General features: G+C 40.7%; 1 protein-coding gene across 16 annotated transcripts in view; it reads left to right on the top strand.

Annotated features, from left to right (window-relative positions):
• The first annotated feature begins 4,381 nt into the window (after positions 1–4,381).
• Positions 4,382–13,102, top strand: part of MYCBP2 (MYC binding protein 2) — a 256,367-nt gene continuing 247,646 nt past the window's right edge. For all 16 annotated transcript variants that reach the window (XM_036455729.2, XM_045588714.1, XM_036455734.2 and 13 more), the window contains exon 1: positions 4,382–5,036. In XM_036455729.2, coding sequence (XP_036311622.1) covers positions 4,717–5,036 — 320 coding nt within the window. In that variant the 5' untranslated portion in view covers positions 4,382–4,716. The remainder of the gene's footprint in view (positions 5,037–13,102) is intronic.

Genomic DNA, 13,102 nt, shown 5'->3' with positions numbered 1-13,102 from the left:
CCTAACCTGCCTTTCTCTGCAGGCCTGGTACTCCGAACTACCCTCCCCTGCTGGCCATCTTGTGGTGGCCATCTTGTGTCCACATGAGGGCAGCTATCTTGTGTGTTAGAGTGATGGTCAATTTGCATATTACTTTTATTAGATAGGATGACTTTCTATACCATCTGTGAAAGCATCCTGTGGTCTAAAATGCATCACAACAATGTGGTTTAACAAAATGTGACATATTAAATATAGAGTGTTCCAAAAATGTATACACACTCTGAATAATCATAAAGTCAGTGTTTTTGAAAATACATTTCATTTTCAAAATTGAGCAATTGGCTGTTTAAGTGTATGTACTTATTTCTGGGACACCCTGTATATATTATTGAATTCACTACTTCAAAGAATATATCCTCACCCACTAACAAATATTTTAGTATAAATTTTCAGGGACAAAAATGTTCATTTATAAGCCAGGCCCCCTAAATATAAATTTTTTACTTGTAGAAAAACTTGGATATATAATTTGTATATATGTAAAACTTTAAAAACTAATATGAGTAAAAATGAAAAAGATTTAATCTTCATGCTTATAAATTACTGAATCCTCCAAGGTTCTAAAAATACAGCTGTTTAAAGCAAGAGTCAAGATTTCTAGGGAAGCCAATATGTAATTTATGTTTAAAAGAATTTCAATCGCCATGTTGAATTTTCCTGTTTATTTATAAGTAGATTATATAAAATATATTTTATTTTAAAGTGCAATATGGTCATATTTGTAAAGGATCCAGAATCCTGTGGCCCTTAAAAGGCAAAGATGACTGAAGGGTGAAGCAGTTCTTCTCTCTTTAAGCTTGAGCAATTTTTTTCCCTTCCACATTGTTCTTACCTTCTCAAGTTTGCTTTAAAATGTTCTCTACCACCAATTTAAATGTTCAATTTAAAATGTTCTCTACTACCAATTTTATTTTAAATACATCATTATACAAATCGGAGAAACCAACTCAGACTCCTGTCCACAGCATTTTCAGCAGTCTAGATGTTCCTGATAACATACATGCTTCCTGTGTTTGTAATCTTGAAACATTAGTACAGAATTAACCTTTAGAATGAATCTAACATCAATCATTGTCCACTTAACTACACTTCATGGTTTCTGCCATGTTTTTAAATATGTCAGTGCTGATGTCCTTTAAAAAACAAAACAATACAATACAAAAAAAAACCCACAAAAAAACCTTAAAGAAACAGAGTTTAGAACATCATATGGTCGCCGGTTTGCAATGTCAATGTAAAGAGTGACAAAATCTGTGACCACACCGATGAAAGATGAGGCCGCAGCCTTATGTCATCATAGACCAGAGAGATACATGCTTTTGAGAAATGAACATGACACCAACCACAAAGACTACAAAATACTACGCATGTGTTTTAATAACAAAGTGGTGAAAGCCAGGATTTGCCTTAGTTCAATAGTGAGGGCAGCTGTGCCCAGAACTCCCATCTAGCCAATTTGATTCTGACACCCAACCTGCCCAGAGCTCCTCCATCCGCTCTCCCCCAAGCCTCCAGCACCCCCTCCTAACCCAAGTGTACACCCCAGCCTGAGAGGAGATAAAGCTAAGATGGCAGCGCAGAAAGTGCAGGAGCCGCACGCAGCGGGACAGGAAAAACAAAGCAACGTCCTTGCATTCTGCACTTTTCTTTAGCACCCAGACCCCACCCACCTCACCTCCAGCACCGCGGCGTCAGGCACTGAGTCGCAGAGGGCGCAATATTGGCGGGAGGGGACGCTTGCTTTGCCTATTGCCAGAAACCCAAACCACCCATCTGCAGGGACGGTTCAGATGACCCTTGCGACATGCCTTGGGGGGCCACCCTCCCTTCAAGTCCTCTTGATAGTGGAATTAAAGGAAATTCCAATCGTTGTGTTGTTGTTGTTTCCCCCCCCCCCCCCCCTTCTTCCCGGCCATCCAGGGAAGCCTTCCAAGGTGCCCAGCTGCCGAGGCAGAAGCTGCAGCAGTGGCAGTGACCGGGGAGTGCACACTGCAGAGGCAGGAAGAGGGGAGGAGGGAAGAAAACGCAGCGTCTGCTATTAATTTAGAGGAGAGCTGCCGCCCGCCCGCCGTTGCTGCCGCGGCGGTGGAAGGATACGCCATCCACGGTCTGAAACCTAAGTGAACGAATGTGGGCATTGCGCACGCCTCGCGGTGCTGTGCGGCTCGATGACAACGGGCTCCTTCTGAAAGGATCCAGTTGCCGGGTTTTGTGTGTGCCTAGGGACTCAGGAAAGTGCCTGCCTGGGACTGGAGGGTATGGTCAAGACCCAAGTGAACGAAGGAAGGGATGGCGGGAAGGACTTGAGACCAGTGCAGCCCATGGGGTCAGTCCCCACTAGAAACTGTACATGCACAATGACTGCACATGCCACCACCGAAACCTAAGCTGGAAATGTTTTTCTGGGTATTCATCCTCCGTCCATCCATTCAACTCTTATAGATTTCCCTCCTGCTTGGGGCTAGAGCCTGTGTGGAAGGATCTGGGAATGTAAAAAAAAAAAAAAGGGGGGGGGGGAGATACAGAGGCCATACTTGTCCTTATGAAAAATATCTAGAATGTTTTGTTTTGTGTGCTACCACTTGCATGGAGTCATGTATCAAGGTGGACATCCTAGATGCTTGAAGCTCTCCCGTAATATCATGCAGTATTATTTTGACCATTATTCATTCAGAGATTGAAAATTTGCCCAAAGACACAAATAGCAGGGTTAGGATACAAATCCTAGTCTGTTAGAGGCTTTAGCTACCACCTCCTTGACTTCTGCAACGTGAGGAGCTCTTACAGCAGCTCCTACATGCAGTTCAGGCCTTTAATCCCACCTGCCTTTAGCTGCCTCTCTACCTGTGCTCTAGCTCTCATCCCAGGGTTGGGAAAGAGAGCTTCCTGCCCAATACTGAACTTGTAACTCTACTGAAACTTAAGAACAAATACTTAATGAATACTTCCTATGTACAAGGGTCTATACAAGAAGCTGAGGAAGACACACAGATAAATAAGAATCTTTGAAGGAGCTTATAGGAGAGTTGAAAAAATAAGACAAAAGCTGTTTAACAGGGCTACTCACTGTACGAAAATCTTATGATTCTGCAGGCCCGCCCCTGGCCCCTATGTTTTCATTGTCCCACTTCTGGCTATTTTGTTTTTTAATGTTATTAAAAATGACATTCATCTATCATTTAAAGTCCCAGAAAAAAAAAATGCATTCCTTTACCACTTTCTCCCCTATCCCTCCTCCCACAACTAGAATTAATTTACTTACTCGAGTTTTTTTTTTCCTTTTTAAGAGAAGGACGTTCAGAGAAGAGGCACAGACATAGGAGCTAGTAATTAGATGAAGAACATAGTACTGAGGACAGGACTTAATGATTTTGTCAGGAGTATAAATTTATATTCTTCAAGTAAAGATGAGACTAATAGGAAGCATGCATTGGCAAATATAATTCTAGAGTATTTACTTAGAAGGGGTTTAGTAGAATAACTTGGAAGAGGGAACTCAGCAAGTGTTACATTGTATAGAGAACAATGATAAGATCTTTGGTAGTTATGACATTTCCAGGTACGTATTTACAGACATAGTCACAATTACAGTTTCAGGCCACATTTAAGAATTATCTTTAGTAATGTAAGTCAGGTCAGAAAAAGATAAGCCATTAAGTAACCACTCACAAGAGATGAGAGTGCACTTTTAGGAGGAATGTAGATTCCACAAAAGAATATTTAACAATAGTATAATGTCTTAAGATTTAACTCCGATGTAAATGTTGAGAGCAATAATTTTTGAATGACTCTGGCTTGTGAATACTGTCCTAACTGTGAATCCTACTTTCAGAAACAGAAAAAAAAAAGAAGAAAAAAAAAAAGAATGCACTCATTAACTACCTGTCTTTTGTAAGTAAATGCTATTTTAAATGGACTTCAGTCCTAAAGACAAAAATTCTGCAAAGGGACTTCTAATGCGGTTGGCCTTGTGGGCCTTGAATTCTGAATTAATCAGCACTGCTCCTGTCTGGAGAGGTGGCAGGAGGTTACATAACACACCTTCTCTGGCAGGAGGCACGTTCCCTCTGCTTTCAGGGCCCAGCTCTCCCACCTGGTCCGGAACCAGTACCTGCAGCCCAGCTTCTGCAAGTTGACAGCCTGCCTAGCACTCTCCCTACTCTTCCTCAAGCTGCTGGGAAAGCCCGGAGAAGTGGATTTCTCCCAGGTTCGGCAGGGACTCACCGCCCCACACCCTGAGCCTTAGAGGCAGAGGGAGTGGTGGAGAGGAGGGGGTGGGGAGGAGAACAGGCTGGCGTTACTGAGCATGCGCCGGGAGCCGCGCATGCCCAGTGCAGCCGGCAGCTTCCCATTGCGGCTCAGTCCGGTCGGTGGGAGCGGCGGCGGCAGCTTCAGCGGCGGCTACGCCTCCTCCTTACACTCCCCGAGGTGGCGGGGTTAGATGAGCGGCCCCAGTAGCGGCGAAGAAGGCGGTGCGGGGGGGAGGAGGAAAAGAAGGAGGAGAAGAAGGAGGAGGTCGTCGCTGTCTTTGTAAGCCTCCCGGCTGCTGAAGCGAGAGGCCACCGCCGGAGCCGTCGTCGTTGGAAAAGGGCTGCGCGGTGTGTGTGCGCTCGCGCGCGCGGGTCAGCCCGTCCGGCCCGCGGGGACCAGGCAGCGGCGGCCGCCGCCGCGAGGATGATGATGTGCGCAGCCACTGCCTCCCCCGCCGCCGCCGCCGCCGCCGCCGCCGCCGCCTCCGGGCCCGGCGGGGACGGATTCTTCCACGCCGCCACCATCTCTTCCTTCCCGGCGCCGGGGGCGCTGTTCATGCCGGTTCCCGAGGGTTCCGCGGCCGCCGCGGGGCTGGGGCTGGGGCTGCCCGCCGCCGATTCCCGGGGTCACTACCAGCTGCTGCTGTCAGGCCGCGCCTTGGCCGACCGCTACCGGAGGATCTACACGGCGGCGCTCAGTGACAGGGACCAGGGAGGCAGCGGCGCGGGACACTCGGCCTCCAGGTGCGTGTCCGGGTGCCCTTCCCTGCGCCACATGCTGCATGCGCTCCCGTGTGCGTGTGCGTGTGCGTGTGCGTGTGGTGTGTGTGTGTGTGTGTGTGTGTGTGCGCGCGTGTGCGTGTTCTACGTACGTATTTACTGAGCTCCCTTGCAGCAAGCGCTTGGTGCTGCGTGGTGAGAAGCACTTAATTGAAGTAGGAGGGTGCGGTGGCAGCAGTTTCTGCTCTGAGTGTGTGTGTCTTTGTGGGTGGTTAGCGAGGGTGTGTGTGTCTGTATGTGTGTGGGGCGTGTGTGTGTGTGGGGGGGGGGTAATAGCGTGCGATGTTCCAGAAAAGAAGGTGATGGTGGTGCGGGTCGGTTATGACACGTGTAGTGTATTGTTGAGAAAGGAGGAGGGATGATGGGTAAAGAGTAAGAGGGCAATGAATACATGAAGGGGATTGGCAAGGGTGGTGAAGGCAGTGGCGTTTCCAGTGTCTGTCGCAATAGTATTTGCACGAATTTCTCACCCCTCCCATCCCCCACGACATTCCATCCTCCCCTTTCCAGTTCCCCTTAAAAAACATAGAATAAAAATCTGCAAAATCTGCCTTTCACCTAAGGGTAGGATAGTATAGGCTAAGGATAGTGACATGCCTATATACATATACATATACATATACATATACATATACATATACATATACATATACATATACACATATATTCATATATTTATGTATATGACGAGTTTTAGATAATCAGGCAGTGGGATAAGGCATGGAGTTTCAATTAAGAGAATTAAGCAAGAGGGATGCAGATGTTAGATTTATGTGGATGCCAAAGGTATTTAATTTGATTCAGATCTTTAGAGCTGCACTTTGATAACTGGTCTTCTAGAAATGTGGTTGCAGCTGCTCTTGTGTTCTGGTGTCCCATCAGCCATTTCATTAGTCTATCACTTACAGGCTTTAGAGTAGTGCGGGGTTTTGTGGGAAAAGGGGAACGCTGAACTTGAAAATATGACAGCTGGTAGATAGTATTCAGCTGGCACCAACTAGAAAATTTGAGTAGCTCCTAGATCTTTTCCTAGGCTCCCTGTTCCTTTAGCTTCCTTGATGTATAGGAGAAGTCATATCACTTTCATTTTCTTTTTCTTAAAACATGAGTGTCTTTTTTTGCTGAGGGCTCTTCTTTTGTTTTCTTTCCCATGCCCTTACATGCCACACACCCTGAAGGAGGGTGACTGACTTGTTTCACCAGCTTGGCTTTGACAGTGGCATTTGGGAGTTAGCATCATCATTTTTCTCACAGCTTCTTGCAATATATGGGGAAATGGGGGAATCATTGTAGAATTTTGTTAAATGTCACAGAGTTTACTGTATTTATTGAATGCGCAGTTTGTTAAGCAATAACCAGATGTCATTTTCTCCCATTATGAAAGGGGGTAACTTGTGAGTCAGGTATTGGAATTTTACCAGTATGCACTGGTGGCTCTATCTATTGCAGAGTTGTAAAGATGGAGTTTTGTTCACATTTTTTTTTTTTCTGGTCAAACCAGTCTTCTCATATCTGTGATTATTTACAGGATTAGATGCATGAGTAGTTTTATCATATGGTTATAAGTGTATGTAAGTACCTTTTGCTATCTAAGCTGAAAGCCATATGGCACAAATTTGTTTCTTGCTAATGTTTTTTAAAATAGCAGAAAACCTTATTAGACGCTGTGCTCTGATAATTAGGTATAATTTTGAGCTGTGAGTCTCTGAATTAGGGTATTAAGAATACATCTTTACAAAGCTCTGCAAAGAATTTAAATTTACTTTGTATGTTATTTCCCAACTTACACAATAACTTGTGACTGGCATAATCCTATTTTTATTTCTTACAGCTGTACTTGTGTAATGCAATTTCTGTATATCTAGAAGTGTATTAAAGTTTTAAAATTTGTGAATGATTTTTAGTTTTTGGCCCATTCTTGTACAAGCTTTCAGTTAAAGTTAATGAAAAATTAGTTCAAGTATATCAAGAAGTACTCAAGGAAACTGCCTTAAGTTGTATAATAATACCTTCAGCAGCTTGTTCAGAACATTATTGTTTATTATCGTTCACATTACTTTTTCTAAGTCTTAGCCTGCAACTAACATTTATTGAGAATTTGCTTAAAAATTCAATCACATTTCTTAGTAAGTATAATGGGAAAGTGAAAATGGGATTTAGGTACTGAATGGATAATATTATATCTAGCTGAGTTGGAGGAGCAGGTGAGCTATTTCAGAGACAGAGAGCAAGAGTAGAAGATGAAGCTCTAGTGAGCATGAAGTTTAAAGGATGAGAGAAAGGGAATAGGAAGAAAGCTTTAAAAAAATAAAAATATTAGGAAGAGAGCCATGAGATCATATCACCTCTGGTCCTAAGAAAGTAGATTGGAAGTCCACAGCAGTGTTAAATGCTGAAGAAAGTGAGAACACTTTCCAGGTCACTGATGACTTTTGAGGAAGTGGTCATAGTAGAGAAATGTGGTGCAGTCAGTGGGAGATGTTGAGGAAATGGGGAGATTAACAGGTTATCAGTAAGTAAAGGAGAAATTAAAGAATTTAGCGAGAGAGGGATAATTGATGGGGAGAGGTCAAAGGGAGATCTTAGGGATTGGTTTAAGTCTTAAACTTTAAGATGTCAGGAGGAGTCTCACAGGTGGGGATCAGTGGTTGAGCATTGACTATGAACTAGGAGGACACAGTTTGATTACTGGTCAGGGCACATGCCTTGGGTTGAAGGCTTGATTTCCAGTGCAGGAGGCAGCTGATCAATGATTCTTGCTTCTTAGTGAGGTTTCTCCCTCTTTCTCCCTTTTATATCCCTCTCCCTTCCTCTCTAAAATCAATAAAACTTTTTTTTTTTTTTTTTTTTAAGTGACAGGTAGAGTGGTTACCTGTTGAAAAAAGTTAGGAACTAGTCTTTAATATACAAGGGGAGGAGCTGTTTAAAAATATAAAAACTAAGAGTTTATTGAGACTAATAATTATATCCTATTTTGGTAATTCAAATATCTAGAACAAATTTGGCATCCATTCTGTAAATATCAAGTGCCTCCTGTGATCCAGGCACTGGTGTAGGTGCATAAGATACAGCATTGAGCAAGATGCACAAAGACTACTCTCTTGAGAATTACTCTCTTGGAACTTCCACTCTAGCGGGGAGAAATAAAAAACTGATAATATCAGATAGTGGTAAATATAGAGAAAATAAAACTAATTTCATTGATAGATAATTTGTAGTTGGGAGTGTTTTAGGTAGGGTGGTCAGGATAGTTCTCTAGGAATTGACATTTACATGAAATTGTAATAATGGGAAGACAGATCTAGAGGAAGAGTCTTATAGGTAATTACAATAAAGGCTCTGAGGTGAGAACAAGCTTGTGTTTAAAGAACAAAACAAGGTGAGTAAGTTATCAGTCAGTATTGAAAGAATTCATTGCTGTGGATTATTTCTTAGGTTATTGTAGAGACATTGAGGGATGCAAGCCTAATGGAGTTACTGACTTTGATGGCATTATGGTGAAGTGGGTAAGAGCTTGTATTCTGAAGTCCACTAGTTTTAAATATTGGCTCTGCCACTTGTAAGCTGTGTGACCTTACATACGTTACATAACTTCTATACCTCAGTTTTCTTATTTTTTTTATTGAGATGTAATTGATACTTATTTATAACATTAATTCCAGGTATATAACATAATGATTCCTTTTTTGTATATATTGTGAAATGATTCACCACAGTAAGGCTAGTTAACATCCATTACCACACATAGTTATAATTTTTTTTTAAATATATTTTATTGATTTTGTACAGAGAGGAAGGGAGAGAGATAGAGAGTTAGAAACATGGATGAGAGAGAGTCATCGATCAGCTGCCTCCTGCACACCCCCCACTGGGGATATGCCCGCAACCAAGGCACATGCCCTTGACCGGAATCGAACCCGGGACCTTTCAGTCCCCAAGCCGACGCTCTATCCATTCAGCCAAACCGGTTTCGGCATAATTTTTTTCTTATGATGGAAAATAAAATTTATTCTCAGCATTTTCAAATACAGGGCAGGGCAAAAGTAGATTTATAGTTGTTCATATGGAAAATAATGCAATAATTAATAAATAATAATACAAGAATAAACCCAGTGTTTTTGCATACTTATAACTGTAAACCTACTTTTATCTCACCCTGTATATAATACTGTATTATTAACTATAGTCACCCTGCTATTCATTGCATCTCCATAACTTATTTATATCTGGAAGTTTGTACCTTTTGACCATCTTCACCCATTTTGCCCAATCTTCTCTCCCTGGCCCACCCCCCACCCCCTTCTGGCAACTACTAATCTATTCTCTGTATCTATGAGTTTGTTTTTTGTGTTCTGGATTTCACATACAAGTGAAATCATATGGTATTTGTCTTTGACGCATTTCACATAGCATCATGCTCTTAAGATCTATCTATGATGTTGCAAATGGCAAGATTTCCTTTTTTGTTTTTTAATGCTGAATAATAATAGTGTTTTCTTTATCCATTCATCCAATGATGGGCACTTAGACTTACCTTGTTTCCAAGACTTGGCTATTGTAGATGCTGCTGCCGAGAACAAGGAGGGAAGTGCAGATATCTTTTTGGGTGTTTTCCTTTCCTTTTGGATAAATAACCAGAAGTAGAATTGCTAGATCATGTGCTGGTCCAATTTTTAGTTTTTTGAGGAACCTCCATACTGTTTTCCATAGTGTTTGCACCAAATTACAGTCCCACCAACAGTGCACAAGAGTTCCTTTTTCTCCACATGGCCACCCACAGTTGTTATCTCTATTTTTACAACAGCCATTCTAACAGGTGTAAAGTGATATCTCATTGTGGTTTTGATTTGCATTTCCCTGATGATTAGTGATGTTGAGTGCCCTTTTTCATGTGCCTGTAGGCCATATGTATTTTTTTCTTGGAATTCTTTCCTGGGATTGCTTGTTTTGTTGTTATTGAATTATATTAAAGTGTGGGTGTGTGTGTAGACTGTCTTCCAAAAATGTATACATTTATACATTTTTGTATGCATTTTTGGCACACCTTGTATATAAATATATATAATTTGGATATTAACCTCTTATCAGATATATGATTTGTAAATATTTTTTTCACGTTCTGTAAATTGACTTTTCATTTTGTTGATTTTTTTTTGCTGCATGAGAGCTTTTTAGATTGTTGTAGTTCCACTTATTTTACTTTTATCATTTTGTTTTCTTTTATATAGAATGAAGTTAATGATAATAAGAATTGTTTTTTGTAGAGTAAATGAATCCATATATGTAAAGTACTTGGCACTTTAAGTGCTATTAAATATTAGCTATTGATTTCTGGTGAGAGTGAGGGGGCTTATGGAATTTGGAGACTTAAAGAGAAGGCAAGGATCATGTCTTGTTCTTTTATTTTTGGTCTCAGTGACTGTATTGAACATGGGAATAACTATTTCATTTATTCAGTGATTGAATAAATATATTTTGTATTAATGAACCAATCAAAATGAGAACATTAAGTTGGGGAAAGAGATGGGAAAGGAAATGAATAACGGAATGTTTGATCAGCTCTGTGTGTGAATGGCAGCATAACATTGCATTTGGATGAAACCATAGCTCAGTGACTAAATCTACTCTGGAGACAGACTACATAGTTCAAATCCTAATTCTCTACCTTTTTCTATCTTAAGTTGAGCAAGTTAACTAGTATTCCTTTGTCTGTTTCTTTACTTATAACTTTATTGGTATTGAAAGGACATTGTGCCTGTGCATGGTAAGTGCTTATTAGTAAGTAAAGTTAGCTGTTCCTGCTGCTGTTGTTATCATTATGGTTATTATAATCATTAAAATCACATTTAATATTCTAATCAGCATGATTATATAGGTTTTTCCACACGAAAGAGAAATGGAAAAATGGCTAGTTGAGTTGATTGAAAGTTGAAGTGTGGGCTCAAATTTACAAAAAAATCAACACAGAGCCTATCAGCCATTTCTGCAAAGGAGCCTTTCGTGCAAATTGCACTTCCTGGAGAAGCCTGGGCTAAATTGCCTGCCTATACTGTGTTTCTGCCATCTGAGCCAATCCTTATAAAGGTTTCCTAGAATCCTATTTCAACCATTAGGATTGAGGCTTTCCTCATCCAATCAGAGCTGTGCAGCTCTGACCAATCTAAGCTGCTCAATCAGGCAGTGCCTTTCGGACCAGTCAAACTACAGGGTTTTGGAGTCCTCATTTGCATGAACATGGACCATTCAGGGATCAGGGGTGGAGACTCCAATCTTTATGAGCCAGCTTCTTAAAAGTACATTCCCTCCCCATTGATTTATGGAGACTGTGTCTTCCTGTCTGAGCAGAAGCATGGAAGATGTTTCCTAGGTCAGAGTGAAGCAGACTGGCACAAAAAGAGAAGACCATCATGGTAAGGTACAAACTCATGCATTGCAAAGCAAACCTGTCTAACCAGAGAGGGGTCTGGCCCCAAGGCCCTTCTACACTTGTGCTATTTTCCCATCTGTGCTGTATCACAGTTGAACTGTTTTTGCACTAAATCAAGTTTCCTTCTTCACTGCACCCTCTTCCCCAAAGTTGAAGTGTGAGCGAAGATCAAAGAAAAAAAGTGGTATTGTGGTTAATGGGGGAAATGCTTTTCTTCTCTAAGCTAAACCCACTCAGTTCTGTTAAATGCTTTATATCTTTGTTGTTAAAAATTGTATTTGAGCCTGTATTTCAGATGCATGGAATTTTGGTTGTAAGAAGTTAAGTAGTCAGTTAATCCAACAAAGGTTCAGGGATTACTGCTAGTGCTTACCATTGGCCCTGTAGAGATTTATAAGACAAAGTTTCTACACTTCAGTTTATTGTCTAGATGGGGATGAAAGATACAAAAGGGGAGGTACTGATAAAAGTGTTAAATGAAACCATTGTGAAAGCATGTGTGTTATGACTAAGGGACAGCATTCCCTGCTGGCTCAAAAAAGCATGAGCAAGAAGTGAGAAAGCATAGCTGTGTGTAGGTAATTGTAAGAATCGCATCAGAGCTGGAATGTAGGTGTTATAAGGCAGACTAGTGGCAATTCATTCTGGAAATGGAGACTGTAGCCAGAGGGCAGGGAAAATTGAACAGCCAGGTAAGAATTTGGTTTTATTAAATAGATACTGATGGGTTTGAGCTATTGGAGATTATTGTAGGAGTATTGTAGGAAGTGATGTAGGATTGATACCTATATTTGTGGTTAGGTAGTAATGTGTTTCATATAGCTGTTACATCTATGGAATTGTATATCACACATGTTAAAACAACGGTTTTGGTGTATTGGTAGGTAGAAATATGAAGTTAATTACTCTCTTAGCTTAACATAAGAGAAAATTTGCCTTTGAGCTTATAAAGTAAGTAAAATTTTAATTTAAAAATACTTTTGCACTTTAAAATATTTGCTTAAAAATATAAACAGAATAGTCACACTGTTTTATTCAAAAACATTAAACATTCAGGTTTTTGAAGGAGGGGATTTGTTAATTGAGGTTTAATTTACACAAAATAAAATTCACCGTTTAAAAGGGTTTCTATAAGGGGTCTTAGAACTATCACCAGTCAAGTATAGGACATTTACATCCCTCTAAAAAGTTTCTTCAGTTAATTCCCTCCTTCTACTGCTATCCCATTTTTTGTCACTTTTCTAGAATGTCTTATAAATCTAGTTCCTTAAGGACAGTTCCCCAGATATTGTTAATCTCCATGTCTTCCATCCCATATTTTCTGTAAGTGGAAGTTAATTTTAAAGCTTCATTAGGTTTTGGTTAAACATTTTTTTAGCAATTGTATTTTATATATAGCTATGGGTACTGCAAATTGCATCCTATCCAGATGTTGACTAAGGCCATCAGAGATTTTCAGATTGTCTCACTGTTTAATAATGCCCAGTCTAATTATTTGGCTAAGATGGTACCCATTAGATCTCTTTTTCATAAATGTAAGCCTTTTCCATTTGCAGTAAGTGAGTAATCATGGCCAATAATAACTTTTGCATACTGTGTATGT

This window comes from Pipistrellus kuhlii, unplaced genomic scaffold (assembly GCF_014108245.1).
Source record: "Pipistrellus kuhlii isolate mPipKuh1 unplaced genomic scaffold, mPipKuh1.p scaffold_m20_p_3, whole genome shotgun sequence".
Taxonomy (NCBI): domain Eukaryota; kingdom Metazoa; phylum Chordata; class Mammalia; order Chiroptera; family Vespertilionidae; genus Pipistrellus; species Pipistrellus kuhlii.
Note: the sequence above shows the minus strand (reverse complement) of the source record. Positions and strands in the feature narration are given on the sequence as shown.